Source organism: Melopsittacus undulatus, chromosome Z, assembly GCF_012275295.1.
Source record: "Melopsittacus undulatus isolate bMelUnd1 chromosome Z, bMelUnd1.mat.Z, whole genome shotgun sequence".
NCBI lineage: Eukaryota > Metazoa > Chordata > Aves > Psittaciformes > Psittaculidae > Melopsittacus > Melopsittacus undulatus.
The window spans coordinates 66,212,544-66,230,284 of record NC_047557.1 but is presented as its reverse complement, the minus strand read 5'-3'; the positions used below and the strand labels follow the sequence as shown (position 1 = coordinate 66,230,284).

General features: G+C 39.7%; 1 protein-coding gene across 4 annotated transcripts in view; it reads right to left on the bottom strand.

Moving 5' to 3' along the window:
• Nucleotides 1–2,379: 2,379 nt before the first annotated feature.
• GRAMD2B (GRAM domain containing 2B) overlaps nucleotides 2,380–17,741 on the bottom strand; it is a 45,999-nt gene continuing 30,637 nt past the window's right edge. Inside the window, exons 6-14 of one of the 4 annotated variants that reach the window (XM_031045323.1) lie at nucleotides 14,180–14,275; nucleotides 13,028–13,099; nucleotides 12,837–12,917; nucleotides 12,032–12,143; nucleotides 10,239–10,388; nucleotides 9,958–10,045; nucleotides 9,445–9,546; nucleotides 7,327–7,446; nucleotides 2,380–3,647 (exon numbers count right to left, since the gene is read on the bottom strand). In XM_031045323.1, the coding sequence (XP_030901183.1) occupies nucleotides 7,353–7,446; nucleotides 9,445–9,546; nucleotides 9,958–10,045; nucleotides 10,239–10,388; nucleotides 12,032–12,143; nucleotides 12,837–12,917; nucleotides 13,028–13,099; nucleotides 14,180–14,275 (795 nt within the window). In that variant the 3' untranslated portion in view covers nucleotides 2,380–3,647; nucleotides 7,327–7,352. The remainder of the gene's footprint in view (nucleotides 3,648–7,326; nucleotides 7,447–9,444; nucleotides 9,547–9,957; nucleotides 10,046–10,238; nucleotides 10,389–12,031; nucleotides 12,144–12,836; nucleotides 12,918–13,027; nucleotides 13,100–14,179; nucleotides 14,276–17,741) is intronic. The other 3 variants (XM_031045321.1, XM_031045322.1, XM_031045324.1) reach the window with 3 other exon arrangements.

The window sequence follows — 17,741 nt, the reverse complement described above, 5'->3', positions numbered from 1 at the left end:
ATAGGTATGTAGTGGCTAAAAAACAGACTAAGAACAATGTAGGCCCCCTCCAGAAACTTTTGGGAGAACTGGCTACACAGGACTTGGAGAAGGATGAGGTTCTGAATGGCTTCTTTGCCTTGGTCTTCACTGGCAAAGGCTCTGACCACAGCACCCGAGTCTTGGAAGGCGGACGCAGAGACTGTGAAAACCTAGACCTTGGGAACACTGTACAAGAGGATCTGGTTTGAGACCATCTTAAGAACCTGAACGTACACAAGTCCATGGGACCTGATGAAATCCATCCACGGGTCCTGAGGGAGCTGGCGAATGAAGTTGCAAAGCCACTGGCCATCATATTTAAAAAATCATGGCAGACAGGTGAAGTTCCTGATGACTGGAAAAAGGGAAATATAACCCCCATTTTCAAGAAGGGGAAAATGGATGACCTGGGGAATTATAGACCAGTCAGTCTCACCTCTGTGCCTGGCAAAATGTGGGAGCAGATTCTCTTGGAAGGCATGCTAGGGCACATGAAAAACAACAAGGTGCTTAGTGACAGCCAGCATGGCTTTACTAGGGGAAAATCCTGCCTGACCAATTTGGTGGCCTTCTATGATGGGGCTACAAAAGTGATGGACAAGGGGTGGAGCAGTTGACGTCATCTACCTGGACTTGTGCAAAGCGTTCGACACTGTCCCACATGACATCCTTGTCTCTAAATTGGAGTGTCATCAATTTGATAGGTGGATGACTCAGTGGATAAAGACCTGGCTGGATGGCCGCACTCAAGGAGTTGTGGTTCAATGTCCGGCTGGAGATCAGTAACGTGTGGTGTCCCTCAGGGATCGGTGTTGGGACCAGTCTTGTTTAATATGTTTGTCGCTGACATGGACAATGGAATTGAGTGTGCCCTCAGCAAGTTTGCCGATGACACCAAGCTGTGTGGTTCTGTTGATACGCTGGAGGGAAGGAATGCCATTCAGAGGGACCTTGACACACCTGTGAGGTGGGCTGATGCCAACCTCATGAAGTTTAACCATGCCAAGTGCAAGGTCCTATACCTGGGTGGGAGCAATCCCAGGCACAGCTACAGGCTGGGCAGAGAAGAGATTCAGAGTAGCCCTGCGAAGAAGGACTTGGGTTGTTAGTCAATGGGAAAATGAACATGAGGTGGCTTCAGTGTGCACTCACAGCCCAGAAAGCCAACCATATCCTGGGCTGCATCAAAAGGAGTGTGACCAGCAGGTCGAAGGATGTGATCCTGTGCCGCTACTCTGCTCTCGTGAGACCTCACTTGAGTATTGTGTGCAGTTCTGGTGTCCTCAACATAAAAAGGACATGGTACTGTTAGAACAAGTCCAGAGGAGGGCCACGAGGATGATCAGGGGACAGGAGCACCTCCCATATGAAGACAGGCTGAGGAAGTTGGGGCTGTTCAGCCTGGAGAAGGCTGCGTGAAGACCTCATAGGAGCCTTCCAGTATTTGAAGGGGGCCTACAGGGATGCTGGGGAGGGACTAATCATTATGGACTGTAGTGACAGGACAAGGGGTAACGGGTTGAAACTTAAACAGCAGAGGTTTAGACTGGATCTAAGGAAGAAATTCTTTACTGTGAGGGTGGTGAGGTACTGGAATGTCGAGGGTGGTAGTGAATGCTCCATCCCTGGCAGTGTTCAAGACCAGGTTGGATGAAGCCTTGGGTGATATGGTTTAGTGTGGGGTGTCCCTTCTCATGGCAAGGGGGGGGTGGAACTAGATGATCTTGAGGTCCTTTCCAATCCTAACTATTCTATGATTCTATGATTCATCAGAAACTGTGGTGGTAGGACAAGGAGTAATGGGTTCAAGCTTAAACAGGGGAAGTTCAAGTCAGATACAAGGAAAAAGTTCTTTACTATGAGGGTGGTGAGGCTCTGGAACAGGCTGCCTGAGGAGCTGTGAATGCTCCAACCCTTGCAGAATTCAAGGCCAGGTTGAATAGAGTCTTGGGTGACATAGTGTGAGGTGTCCCTGCCCATGGCAGGGGGGTTGGAACTAGATGATCTTGAGGTCCTTTCCAATCCTAACTATTCTATGATTCTATGATTCTATGACATGGTTTAGTGAGTTGCCCCTATTAATGTCAGGGGGTTGGAACTAGATGATCTTAAGGTCCTTTCCAAGGCTATTCTATGATTTTAAGATTTCCTCAAAACTCTGAGGGTGAAATTTGCTTCTACTGTTATCTCCTTCTAGTCTGGGAAGATCTTGACTACAGCTGAATGAGAGGAAGCGCATCATAATGCTTTGTTTTGGGTACTGGGTTTTGTACTGTGAGGAATGAGCCGATTTACTATGAATTTTGACTAAATCCGATGGACAGAACTTAAGTTCATCCAAATTATAGTATAACAAAGTGTAGTTTTAAATAACTTTATTTAAATGAAGTAGGTGCATTTCACAGAAATGGTTATAAAATGCATAGCATATTACAAACAATACTGTTATTTTACAGATACTAATTGTTATCCTAAATACTGCTTTTTAAAAAGTACCCAGCCTGCTTGGTGAATCAGAAAACTAAAATTCCCCAGTTATCCTATCTTAGGCACTATGGTAGAAAAAATAGTATGATATAGTATAGCATGTGTCCACTTTTTTATTCACTCTACTGATTGTTTGTATTGCTGCATCATTAATTTGCCAATTCCTTTATGTGGAAATATCTGGTCCCTGGAGTCACATACTAAGACTAGATTTCCAACAACTGGAGCATAAATTGCACTTGCTCAGTCATCCAAAACGCCACGCAACTCTAAGAAAAGCAGACTGAAGGTCTTCATACTGATTAACTTAAAGGAGAGATACTGTATGAGTAAACAAAAAAATCCTACCAGTTTTCTAAGTTGTGCAGATATGTCATCCCCCACACTGCTATTCATAAGCAACTTGATTGTTAAGCTGGCAAGTCCATACGTATTTCAAGCTGATTTCGATGGAAATTGAATCCCCAGTAGAAACAGACCTTACCCTCAGGAGCAATGCAATGGAATTGAGTCTCTTTAAAGCACCTGAGAATGGAGCACACCTCGAACATTCAGAACTTCATGTTACCAAATCCAGAGGTGTTTGCTTTCTGATCTTTGGGATGCCAGGGCACAAAGTATAAAAATGAAAAGCACAGCACTGGTCCATAACCACAGCATAGACAGATACCAGATCATTTACACAACACTTCAGCACATAAGCCGTGATTGAAATCTTCCCATTTACACTTGTATGACAGTAGGCAGAAAGCAAATGCTGAGGTAAAAGGAGATGAACCAGGTTTACCCTGGTGTAAGCAAGTCTAAGATCAAGCAAGCTATAAAATCCATTAATTCACACACAAAAGAGAAGAAAAAAATCCCCATATTTTCAAAACATAGATACACATAGATCAAAACATGTATGTTTTCAAAACGTATAGGTACATGCTCAAGAATAAACTGACTTTCTGCATTATGACATAGGTTTTACAGTAATTTAAAGCTTGGCTTGGACTGAAAATAAAGAAGCTTGAACTCTGTCCAGCAGAGCTCTTTTGGAACTGTTTGTCAAGAGAGAAGAATGAGGTCTGAATGAGTCCAAGAACCTCGAAGCTTCATTCATCATCTTCAAGTAGTTTTTGTAAGTTGTTCTGTATCTTTTAGAAAAAGAGAGAAAAATAATTGGGAGGTACATACTTCATTTAAAGGGATACCAAACAATCAAGACGCTATTTAATACACTCTGTGTGCATGTTAATTCTGTCCCAACTATTCATACTAAGGTATTCATGTTAAATGCTTCCTATACTAGAGTCAAGGAAACATATGGATATGATCAGGCAGCAGCACATGCAGCTCTCACATTATGAGTATCTCCTGCAATTTCCTCCTGTAGACTCTCTCCTTCATTTGCTATGAGAAAATAAGATAGAAGAAAAACTAAAGCTAGAAAGAAAGGGACAAGAAACCCAATTATTTTGAACTTGATAAAAACCCAAGAAAAGCCTCAAATTTCAAAGCTGCAGTTCTTAAGTGGGTAATTCAAATAGTTTTGTAAAAGCTTCAGCTACACAGCTGGCTGTGATGTGTGTGCACCAAAATAAGGTCTTCTAACTATTAGCAGGTATGGCACATTTGCCAGATTTAGTGTATTCACTGAGGTTATCTTCCCTCAGTTACACTGAACTACAACAGCAGCCATTTGCACCCTCAAGGATGATTTGCACAGACCTATTTCACACAGCATATTTATCCACCTTTCATCTCCTTGTCTTTCAAAGCAGAGGGAGAGGGGACTATAGTGTGTCATGTACCCTGGCACATGTGCTCTCTACCTTGGTAACTAGCAGTCACTGTCACAGAAGGTTTAGTCAGATACTTTCAGGCTTTAACTAGAGAAGTTGTAGGCTGTTGTTGTGAACATCGTACTTCCTGTTCAATGATACTACTTCTTAATCCTACCCTTTTATTTCTAGTGATTTTTTTAAGAGGGGTATTTTGGGGAAAGGAAAACAGTAAGAAGCATCTAATTTTCTAAGAGTCACCTAACACACTCAGAGAAATTTCCTTTTAACAAACTACATAAGAATGAGGGAATGAAGAATATCTGGCTATGTTTTTCTACCCCAAATTTAATGCTTTATCCTCTGATACACATGGTGCATTTTAGCAACCTGCTGAATACACTTATATGCCAAAGCAAAACTTGGCCAAGTAATTACTTGGCTCCACAGATGAAGCAGAGCTTGTAAAAATCACAAGGTCACACTGAAAAAGTAATTTGCAACATACTCTTGCACTGAGTATTTTTTAACTGGAGAATAATTTTTAGTTTTTACATCTAGCTAATTTCTGTGCTCTGCTTTACACTGCTGCAGTCACACACGAAATGAGGGGATTGATGACAAGTTACACTGGAACTCCAATGTTACCTTTGCTGCTGAAGCCAGCTCCAGCCAATTACTAGCCCTTTTCACTGAAGCATATAAAGCAGTTAAGCAACTCCAGTAACTTTGCTTAGGGAATATAAAGCTATTATATTTTTAATAGGATTTAATTTAGAAAAGATTTAGTTTTGCAGTTGAACAGTAGGGTCAAACATCCTGTTCTAACCACTGCTCATCTAGATTAGAGAGGACTGGGATGTGGTAATATACAGCTACAGGCAATACTCCTTTAGCTCATGTGCACATCAGTCAACTGTGTCTTGAGTATTTGGCAAATACAACATAAGACTTTAAGAGGCAAACCCCATAGGCACTAACTGAAAAAAGCACATGACTAAAGTTAATTCGGGAAAGAGGGTCACTTCTCTGGGAAGAGCTGAATGATATGACCATCCAGCTGCCTTTTACTGTGTCTCCAAGCAAAGACCATAAAAGGGAGTGGGAAAGTGCCTAGCCCCACTGCAAACAGCTGGCTGGTTTCCCACTGAAATGAAGCAAGGTCTCCCATCAACCATCTTGCCAGCCTGCCCCAGAGAGCTGGAAAGCAATAACCTCTTAAATGACCTAATTCAGCTAAAGATTTTAACTGGTCATCATCTGGTAAGCATTTTCCCCTTGTATTCATATTGTTATTACCCAGGACATACAGAGTGGTTATGCTGGCATTACTCTAGACTTACACAGTCAAGGGGGTGGAGATGTGGAGGCAGAAACCTTTTTTTGGCAGTCTCTAAAACCTATGCTACACACAAAACCAAATGATGTTATGTAACCCTAGCTTTATGCTACTTGAGAAAATTGGTTAGGGAAAAAACGGTGTTGAAAGATCTTGGTGTGCACTCAGTTTTAGAAATGAAGGCAACAGTATCTCATGTGACTTAAGCACACAGTAATTCAACTAACTTTTGTTTTCAGTCCACTAATACTTTTCTTCCATGCTTGGCAGTGTGTGTGTTCCCAACACATGATATTTTATATTCCTGTACTGTTGTCAAGGTTTGGCGGCAGGGGTGGGACAGGGGGCTGCAGAGGCAGTGGTCCCTGGAAGAGGCCATGGGCCGCCCCACGCTGGAGACATCCCTGCCGGCAGCCTCCAGTGCACCTACTGCAGGGCACAGCTGGTGGTGAAGCCTCTGGGAAAGCATATTTAAGAAAAGGGAAAACTGCGAGAGACAGAAGGAGAGTAACAGGATGAGAAACAGCTGAAGCAACACCGAAGTCTATGAAGAGGAGAAGGTGCTCCATGGCAGAGAGGACACCTGCAGCGCATGGAGAATCCATTCTAGAGGAGGTGGTTATATCCTGAAGACCTGGAGTCCTTGGAGGAGCCCATGCTGCAGCAGGGGGTAAATGGGGAAAGAAAGGAGCAGCAAAGAAAAATTGTTATGTACTGACTGTAGCCCCTTACTAGCCCCATTTGCAGGGCAGGGAGTGGGTTAAGGAGTTGGGAGTGAAAGAGTGAAGTTGAGCCTGGAAAAAGTGGGAAGAAAAGGTAGTGTTGTATCATTTGTTCTTTCTCACTACCCAAATCTGTTCTAACTGGAACTATATTAAATTTATTTTCCCCAAGTTGAGTTTGTTTTGCTTGTGATGGTAACTAGTAAGCAACCTCATTGCCTTTTTCTTGATCCACGAGCTTTCTCATCCTATTTGCTAGGGCAGGGGAGTGAGAGAGCAACTGGGTGGGTGTCTAACTGCTGGCCAAAGTTAGCCCACCACACCACCTGAAGTGGAAATAAGGTCTGCACACCCACTCTTCTTTTGCATAGGTTTCCAGTTTAAGTCAGCAAGTATATTTTGTTTTGCAACTAGAGGACAGTAAGAAGTAAAGGTCAGGTATATGACAAGGAATATATACAATTGTGTATATATTACACAATTGGTGCAGTAGAAATTGTTTTACTAAAATGAAACAGGTAGATTCCAGCCACTTCATATGAAGAAGCTGACTACATATAGAAGTCAGCATCATTTTTCTTAACAAAACAAACAAACCAAACAACAACAAAAAAACAAAACCCCAACAAACAGACAAGCCCTCAAACAAAATCCCTAGACAGAAAAGTTCATCAAATAGTAGTTCAGAATTCTTAGCCTTGATGGACAAAAAAATTTGAGACCATTACATGCAATAATCTCCCTTGAAGTGTCCGGTTTATTAGTATTCCTAGCTGTAGGCCTCAGCTCAAGGCAATAATATAAAACATATCAATGCTTGTACTTGGCCTAATTTATAGTCCAAAACCCAAGCCTTTGTCTGGGAAAATGTGACAGGTTCTGGTATCAAATCTAGGGGTAACTTGTAATTTTTCAAAATATGAGACTGTAGAAATTCAGCAAAAACCTGCTTAGTTTATCAGCATTTGTATTGTATCATAAAGGAAGTTACCTTTTCCAATGTTATAAGATTAGCAGTTAACTCATCACAAAGTTCATCAGCATTAATTTGCAGATGAGATCCCAAACCATGGTGCACTGGATGTCTATCGAACAGAATGAAGATGTAAGTCTTACAGAAAAAAAAAAGAAAAGAAGAACTGAGAGATACATATAGGTGGGAATACAGTGGCGACATTGTTAACTGTACTTGTACAGAAACAAAGGCCTAAGTCACTTCTGCACTTTTGACTGCATTCTTTATGCAGTCTCATTCTCCAGAAGTTTGGATAGAAAACTTTACAGCTATTTCCACTAGAAAAAGGTTGAAAAGTTCCTTGTTCTGCGAGTTGGGGGAAATCAAAAAGCCCAACCCCTTAACACTCTAAAAATGCACATTAAATACCTTGTACTGCTTAGGATCAGAGCAACAGAAAACAGGAGTTTGTCACATATGAGTGCTTCAGAAGAGGGGCACAGCATGCTGCTAATAAAAACATGCCAAAAGTGGAAAAATGGCTTTTGACATTGCCTATTAGAGAGAGGTTTACACCTCTCCTTTCACTATTGGTTTGCATTTGTATTTTAAGATAAAAAAACATTTACTTCCTATTCCATTATCAAGAACCTAGCTCTGTCTTCTAACACATGCATAAAAGTCCTATTGCTTTTTACAGAAGACAGCTGAGAGCAGCTGGATCCTAAGCAGCACAGTCATTGTTCAATATGACCACAAGAGCATTACCAGTAACCTCTTTGTCATTAATAGATCACAAAAGAAACCTGAATTAACACGCACTTATTCAATAGCTTGCCACAGGTCTGAAACACTCTGTAGACAGTTTCACCCAGCCTGGGTATAGCACCATCTTTAATTTTATTTCCCCAGTCTTGTTTTTCAGGTGGTGCTTAACGAGCATTCCCACTCATGTTGCATGTGGCAGCAGATATTGCACTGACATTTACAAATTACTTGAAGGCATGTTTTGCAGATTAGCTTAGAAAAAAAACTATTATAAGAAGAGTCAAAGTGTTAGTGCAAAATTTAATGCTGAATAAATCAGTTAGTATTCTCAGAAGCATCCAGTTAACTGCCTTCTGTCCTAAGAGAGGAGCAAGAAGCTGATACAACTCACAGTGGCGTGCCGCTGTAGTGTATGCCTCTGCACTGCCTCTCCATTTGATTTTCCGTATTTCCTATTGTCATGGGTTCAGCAGTAGCTCATGCTCTGCCAGGGAGGAGGGAGAGATAGGGCGCCTGGTCTGGGCTAGTCGGGGAGGTATTCCATACCACAGCACGTCCTGCTCGGGGAGGGGACTGGAAGCTGGCCGGAAGGGAAGGGGTTAACACTCTGGGCTGGGATCGGAGAGGGAACTGTAAGCTGGCCGGGAGGGGAGGGGTGAGCTCTCTCTTCCGGGCTGGCCTCGTGGCGGCGGGTGGTATCCTATTCTCTCTCCCTGTTTGTCTCCTCTAACATTGATTTGTTATTGGTACCGGTAGTTATTTCTGTTATACCTTAATTGCTGGACTGATTTTACCTCAATCCGTGGGAGTTGTATTCCTCTGGCTCTCCTTCCCATCCCTCCGGGAGTGGGAAGGTGGGAGGGGGGAGGGGAACAAAGGGGGAACTGTGCAGATTTAGTTTAAACCACGACACCTATCCATGCAACACAGATTAGAAATAATTAAAAAATTTAACAATGCCAGTTTATAAAGAGAATAGGCAGCCAAAAGCTTTAGAAAACATTATAAAAGAAAGTCAGATGTATTAGCCCAAAGATTATGAAGTACTTTTTGTCATCTTAAGCTAATCAAATGATACGAAGACTGAAGACGGAAGTTACGTATTTTCCGCAGAATCACTGCTCTGGAAAGAAACTGCTCACTTCAGCAGTTTACAGTGAAGTTACTAACAGATATCTGAAACATTTTCCTGGCAGTAGTACATCATGACATATCACATTCATACTGAAATTCTTAAACAGAAAGCTGTGAGATAAGGCTAGAAGAACTACAGGACAAGGAAGTAGCATGATGGCACGACAGGATCACAGTTTGTGAAGAAAACAGATAAACATGACAGGTACTGGAAGATATTAAGCCCCCAAAATTTTACAGAGTATATCTTACTCCTTAATATGTGAATCAAAGGATGTGATGGAAATCAGACGTTCCTCCAGCACATTGATTTTATATCTCATGTAGAAGGTAGAAAATATTAATACACAGACACTGTAAGAGAGAAAAATAATGTACATCAGTTAATATACTCTTTACTGGTACCTGACATTTATTTGAATTGTTACATGTATATGTTGAATAATAAAGGTACCATTCTGATAAACAGCTCAGGAATTTCAGTGGCATTCAGGCAGTTATGAAAATCTGAGCATTGAATACTACTTTGCTAAGCAATATGTAAAATAAAATCATTTAACTACTTGCAAGATCAACTTTTCCTGAAATAAAAAAAACCCTTCTCTTTTAAAAATAAATGCCTCTTAAATAAGCCTACCCCAGCAATTCTACTTCTGAAAACTATAAAGGCCACAATTCCCAATAATTTCCTTTTTTTGAGTGAAGCTTAGATTATGTTAATTAACCCCAGTATTTTGATGATCTTGTTATTAACTGCTCACTTACAGAACTGCATAAAATACAAGTACATGGTTCAGAGACAACAGCTTTTGGGACTTCACTTTGTGGAAGAACCTGAAGGCTTCAGAATGGCCTGCAAAGAAAAGAAACAATTTTTCAGCTTGATCAAAGCAGATCACAGCACACAAATGGGCTTTGGAAGCATTCAACAGATTATATAAACAGAAGGAGAAACAGAAAGGAGATTTTCCAAATTTGTGAACTGACATAATTATGCAAACTTATCTCAACTAACTCCTGCTGAAGATCTGCCCTTGACTCTTTACCATTTTGAGGACTGTTCTGGGCTTTTCCGTCACTTCCACGTTTACCATGTGAATCTGAACGAACAGGCTTTGCCTCAGTCTTGGAAACTTTCAAGTGAGTCTGTGTCTCAACCACATGATAATCTGTCAAAAGCCAGATGTTTAATAAATCTGAAATATGAAGTCAAAGAAAGTTGTTGTAGCTTAAGTTACTCAAGCAGCTGGGGACACGTAGGATTTTAAAAGGAGCACTTACGGACTTCGCCAGAAAGCAGCAGCTAGTTTAGTAGTCTTAAAACAGTTTACATATAACTCCACATCATCACAGAATATAAAGAAGCACCTCGACTGGAAAAGGATGATGAATGTTGTATTTACATTTCTAGATTATTTGAAAGGTGGCAACCAATGGAAATTCTGAATTACCAGAAGATTATATGGACACAAAAGTTATCTTCCAAAAGGACTGAATGTTTTAGAGTAATGATTCCAAATGACTTTAATAGCAACGTCAAGCAGACATATTGAACTGTTAGTTTAAAAAGGAGATTATATCTCCCATTTCTTGACTGTTTTTTAAATACAGATGATGTCTTGAAAGAGAGGAAACAGAAAAATCCAGTCACACTCAATTTTGTTCAGGCTCTACTTTCATACCCTGGACTGCCCTAATGGTGCACAAGAAATAGAATCTCACTTGTGACAGATGTGCTCTCCCTCACCCCTCAATTCCTTTTCCTAGGATGATTCTTCAACTGGATATTGGTTTTTATTTGCGGAAAGGGAAACAGGAAGTTTTGAAGTAGTTGCTAGACGTACAGAAGTAAGACAGCAAGTTAAGCCATTATTCAGAAGCATTCATGTCACAAGTGATGACAGCACAATTTAGTTACTGCTTCACAAACACACCAAATGGTAAATATCAAAGACCAGGCAAATCATACTGCTGAACAAAAGACACATAGCGAAAAAAAAAAAAAAGAAAAATTAATTAAAACTAATGGGACAGAAAACTGCTACAAAAAGGGCAGTATTTAATTTAAAAGTAAGGGTAAAAGTTTTTTATGATACTAATTCTGTTATAGTCAAGATAGAACCTGGAGTAATAATACCATAACAACACATTAATATATTAGTTGTACAGCAGAATAATACCCTAGGTTTTGCTAATAACATCCAGCATGTGCTACATAAACCAAATTCTGCTATACTTATGAACTTGTGACTTTCTACACAGTATTCCTGCTAATTAGGTGAAGAAGTTGAGGCATATGAGATTACAAACAGCAATGTTAAGAAGGAGCAGCTTTGGATGGTATCTTCAAGTTCTTAAGAACTGTAAAGAATAAAATGAGGTTTTAAAAAACAAACTCACAAAAACACCTCAAAAATAACTTTTTTTGATGATCAAAAGCTACCACAGTACAGTATATTATTTGCATAGATTAGAAGAAGTCACACTGTGATTTGAACTACTTTACAATAGGGAGTTTTACTTGTTCATTTTTCTTTTATGTAAAAGAGGAACATCTCCTACATTATATCTCTGCTAGCATAACTGATGGAGGATGTGGGAGCAAAATAGTACATTTATAAGCAACTGGATGCAGTAGTGATGATCAGATCCACTGCTGAGCAAGTCATTGCCTGTTTGGATTGCAAAGGAAGATAATAATGAAAATGCAGCTATTGTGGCTTTGAGGAAGACCTTAGAAACCATGAACCCTCTAGGACTCCCTTCAGGGGGGGATTACAGAAGCAGAACTGAGAGCTAAGCCATTCTCAGTTTCTTGGGGGTCTACGATCCCACTCACCTTCAAAGCATTCCAGCTCCGGGGTCTGTGAGCCTGAGCTGCTAGATTCTTCCATCTCTTGTCTCCGCTGCTCCACTATTCCATCCAGATCAGAATAGTCTTCATTGAAATCCTGATGGGGAGAAAGAGTCACCAGAAAAGTCAGCCAAGTTCTAAGTCTAAGCAACCTTATTTTCACTGACCTCTCTTTAGAAACTGAACCAAGAATTACAGACTTAAAACTGTTTAACCATTGACAATCTCTGATATCAAGATGTTGAGATCAACTTGGCAAAACAAGCTTCCTATGATCACAAGAACTCACGTCTCATTCCCTGTCTTTACTTAAGTGAAAAGATTAAGTCTGTGTGCAAAAGACAGACTATTAAATTAGACAAACTGAGAAGTCCAGGACAGGTGTCACTAGAATTAGACTCTGGTCATCACATGTGGCTACACAGTTCTTTCAGATGTCTGAACTGGCTCACAGAGAAATGACTGCAACTTCAAAATTTGTTCATGCCAGAGGAAGAGGCAACTTTAAGTCAGTACAGAGTGCTGTGAAACCTGACTGCTAAAGAGAGGTATGTAGAGCTTACAGACTTTGGAATATACTCAAAGCCTATGCATGTATATATGGTGCATGTGATAAGATCAAATTAAACCTATGCTAATCATTCCCACTGCTTCCTAATGTTAACAAACTCATGGAAGTTTTGGAAACACACACCATGATTTCCTTCAGTTTTCTTTTTTCAGACTTTCTAAGTAGTACTTGTAATGAAAGGTGCTATACAGCAGAAGAACAATCATCTAAGTCATTTACCAAGGACAGAGTTGTAGGACGATCAGCCCTGAAGCTGTTTTCTGCAGAAGAGGGATTTGAACTGTTGCCCATGCTCATATCCTGAAAAAAAAGCAGCAGTGTTAACAAGAACACTCAGAAACTACCTAGCATTTAAAAACAGTAAAGCAGTAACAATGAACACAAAGCTACATACTGCCACTGGTACCTACCTCAAGATGTCTACAGATAGATTTTAATAGCTTGTAGGTGGTATCTCTGGAGAGTAAGGAGACAAACATGTACTGAAAAACAAAAGTTTCAAAACTGCTTGAGAAAAGTCATACAGTAAAACCTTTCTCTTATGTAAATAAAACTGACAGTCTTGCTGATTAAGTAACTATTGTCAAGAACTTACACATAGCAGGAAAAACCTTCACTCCTTCTAAGCCTATGACCTGAGGTTAATCACAAGAAACACAGAACAGGCACATAAAAGTTACCATGTTCCACTGCAGGGATCGAAGCATAGTCCAGATCTATTCTTTTTTTAATAAGACTTTGCATACTTTTTAAATCTACCCCTTAAAAACAAAACAAAGCAAAAATACAAACCACCACAAAAAAAATCCCACTAAAAAAAATACCCAATAAAAGAAACAAAATAAAATCCAAAACCAAACACCATAACCCCAAACTGAAAAAACTAAAAACCAACACAAATCAACTACTGCAACTCAGTTTTTGAACAGTCTCCTGTACCCATAAGATGTCTGTGCAATGCAAAGGGGTTGGTTCTAAACCTGCACTTAGAATAGTCACATTTCCTACTCACGCAACTGTATTGCCTCACTGAGTACCATCGCAGGCAACCACATTTTGTGAGGGAAGAGACCCAAGTAAGTGAAAGAATACTATCAGAACTCCCAATAAGGCAGGAAACCTCGGGTATGCACTTCCTGATCCAGCTCAGTTCACTCAGCGCTACTACACAGCAATCTTGGAGAACAGGGAATGAGATTACCGAGAGCAGGTGGCAAATACTGATTCTATTATTCTGTTTCTTAATTTCTCACCAAGTTCTACACAGTTTTGTTTACTGCAGATCCATGGAAAAAAAGACAGGGAGTAAAAGGGAAAAAAGAGGTCATTGCCTGTCAGGAGGGGGCAGACACTAGAATTCCCTAAGAAACCAGATCCTCCAAGGTCCTGAGTCTAAATGTCCACATGTGACCAATTCCTATAGCTGTTTAAGTGGCCACATGGCACTTTCAAGAATCCCCCATATTACTGCCAAGTGGGGGGCAGAGAGGGGAAAAGTAGAAACAGAAAGGAAAAAGAAAGCAGGCAAAGTGCAATCAGCTTCACTCTCTACCAGTACTTACCCTATCTGTGACTGTTGCTATGATCACAGCATTTGGCACAAGAAGGGCAGTTTTGGTTTTCTTCAAAAGTGTCACTGAGAGCACAGGTATACTAATCTAAAATGAGATCAACATAGCATTAGAGCCCCAGTGTGCACACATAAACCTGCATGCTCTTTCACAAGGAGCCAACCTACTAACTGTGATAAGAAAGCCCTTAAACATTCTCCAAAGATTTCTCCACTATGTCCCTGATTACTAATATTTCAGAAGGAACATGTGTGGTTTCAGATTATTACTATTTCTCAATTATTTCTACTTCTGTTTTTATCAGGTGACAATCCAAGCTTTTGTTTGTGTCTTCCTTTCCTTACCCCTTCTGGCTCTTTAAGACTGCAGGCTCAGTTCACTGTAGATCTGAAGAACAAACCATTCAAAGTGAGTCTTTTTTGTTTAGAAACACGTCAGACAAGAAAAGCTTGCTGGGGAACGAATATAAAAGTCTTCTCATGACCTGCAGATACTTCAGTCTGCAATGAGCACCTGAGTAAACAGCTTGTCCTTCAGTAATGTTGAAAGATCCAGTATCTATACACTCACTGACTTACATGGATTCCTATGTGTGCCATCCAGACTGTCTACATTTACATTGAAAAGTTCTCAGTTTTCCTTCCTGCTTTGGCTTTACATCCAGCCCTACAAGTGTAACGCCTGCTAAGTTTCAAAGTACTTAACTTCTGATATTCTGTATGAGGTCTTTTTGTAAACCCCATCTTACAAAGGACCAAGTACCTGGTCTGACTTCCAGTTGAAAAGCCTTAAGTTTAGCAAGTTAGCAAATACAATACAGCTCCTGTTAAAAATTTCTCAAGCACACACTGTCACAACTACCCAAGTAATTTGGCAGCAAGATTAAAAGTATGCAAAGATTGCCAAATGGGCGATCACAGCACTGAATTAAAAACACGCCAGTGCAGGAGGCGAATGAAGCTACTCTGCCCATACTTTCATAAAACTTTGTTCAGAACCTTTTGTTACCTTACGTTTTGTTCAGAACAGTGAAACAAAGTAATGAAATGAAAAATTGTTTCATGTAACAAAGCAGTGCATTTGCATGCATTAGTCCGAGTAAAAGACTGCTACCACTGTTGGAGCATAGCTAGTCAAGCACCTCCTTGTCATGTAAGGGATAGAAATTCACTCTTGGTACACAGTTTCATTAAAATGTGCTGGCAGAAAAAAACAAAACCAACCCAAAGCATATGATTTTAATTATTTTTAGCCCCAGGCCTGGGTCTAAAAATCTGTTTTATTTAGCATTTGTTCTATTGCTGTTTTATCATATCAACTCTTATAGTCCTGCTTCAGAAGCCATGTTATCTGAAAACAGGGACTTTAGCTTTTCTTCTTAAACTGGACATTGTATCATTCCACAGAGTTTTTGCAACACTTTTAGAAAACAGCTTTTTCTGGGAGTGGGGTGAACGCAGCAGCTATGATGTATGTTTGATAAGAAAAACTCAGAATCTTCAAGCAGCCAGAACAGAATCTGCACAACTTTAAGAAACCAAAACCACAAACCAAACCAAAGCCAGACTAGCAGATTTGTGAGCTAAAATCCTGCTAACAGTAATTATAAAAAAGCAGTTTAGAAGTTTTGCATTTGGTTCAGTTCACCTCAGAGAACTTTAAATCAGAGATGTTAATGACATTCTACTGCATGCTATTTTGATGGATAACATTAATCAAGGCTAAAGTGTACTTACTTGGGATTAAGTACTTGCTTACTTCATTGTTGCCTCAGCATTAGATTAAAATGGTAAAATCAATGCGAAGTACTTTATTTTTATCTGGATAAAATAATAATTATTTCAGGAAACAAGGCTTACCTGCAGGCAATTTGGAGAGCAACTAAAATGTGTAAGAAAATGCTCATCTCCAGGAAAGACTCAAGGCCAACATATATAAATAAACCAGAAACATCTAGAATGATAGTGATGTCTTTTAAAGCCTATTCAATCCTGCAGAACCAGTCTTTAATTTTTGAATATTCAGTGTTTACACTGCTGACTCAAATCTCCTGACTTGCATGGCTATTCCCTCCACCAAATCTTTCAAGAAAAAAAATAAATCTGCAGGTAGAAGAATTTATGTTGAAAAATTGATTAGAACATGTAGACCTTTCTCTGAAACTTTGTCAGTGTATCTGACTACTAAGCATGTTCCTGTCAAACTTGATTTCCTCCTTCTGTTGTATTATTTTTCATTATCTACCTGATTTTCCTGCTTTTTTGTTGATGCTATTCCTAAAAACATGTGCCTGTTGTATGTGACTGAAAAAAAGTTTCAAGTGTGTATTGCAGGGACAGAGAAAGCACGAAGTAAATGGTCAAGTGTATCTCCTTCATTCTTTATTTTCTTTGTAATGTTTTCTGAAAACAATGACCCAGAATTGAATAATCTGGAATATCACTATAGCCACATCTACAAATACTGTCTACTCTACCTTGTCATGTAATATGTTTCTCCTTTTCATTGTACACATAAATACGTATACACCTCTGCATTTTAAGCCCTCTAGACAAAGACAATTTTTCTAGTATAACATCATTATTATTTTGTTTCTTTTTTCCCTAGAAATTACTTGGTAGGGTTCTACTAGATTTTTGTAAGTATGTAGCTTGATTTGAATTTAGAAAGCTGTCCTACAGCTTGAAGTAGTCTTATTTATTTCTGGCGAATGGTGGATTGCTAATACATCAGATTCAATTTTAATGAAACTAATTGCCAAGATAGTTGCTACAGTATCCAACCATTTGTTAACTTTTATTTCCTTGGTGCCACATGGCTTTCACCAACATACACAACATCTGCATTAATGTACTGCCTCTGACTAGCAGAATCCATTAACCAGGAATCAACAACAATTGAGTTTCTTAGGCCAAGCAGTAAAACAATAACCCATAAGGTCACTATGAACAATGTATTGTTAATAATTTTAAGCATTCTGTAAGCCTATTCCAGCTTTTTAAAAGCCATTTCAAAGACAGGTGGTGTCCCACCAAAACAGATGACAGCAGAGAAATGAAATACTCTGAACTCCCAAACAGTTTTTGACACCCAATTCACTGAAGGTCTGGATCTAACCAGGAACTATGTCCAAGGAAATACTTGAGAAAGAGGCCAAAGATATCATTCCAGCAAATCCAGCTCTCACCCAATAAAAACTCAAAATCAAAGCAGGGTTCATGTAATCAGAACTACTCCAAATGCTCCAAATCAACACAGATCTTTTTTGGAAAGGATTTATTTTTATCTGTATGCATATTATTCACCACAGGGGCCCAAGCCCTAGGTTGGTCATATCTGTCTCAAGAAAGCGTAAATGATCATCTGGTACATTAGGATCTTCCTGACTGTACATCTCATTTCTGCTCTTTATACTAGGCTCACAAGTAAAAACCTAGCAAATTGGATTTTCTTTCCCTGTTCTCAGTTTATGCAGGAGTGCTAGTATTATCCCTTACAGAACTTTGCCTCTCAACTCAGAAGCCTCTTTAATATCTGAATATCCCTGATCTTT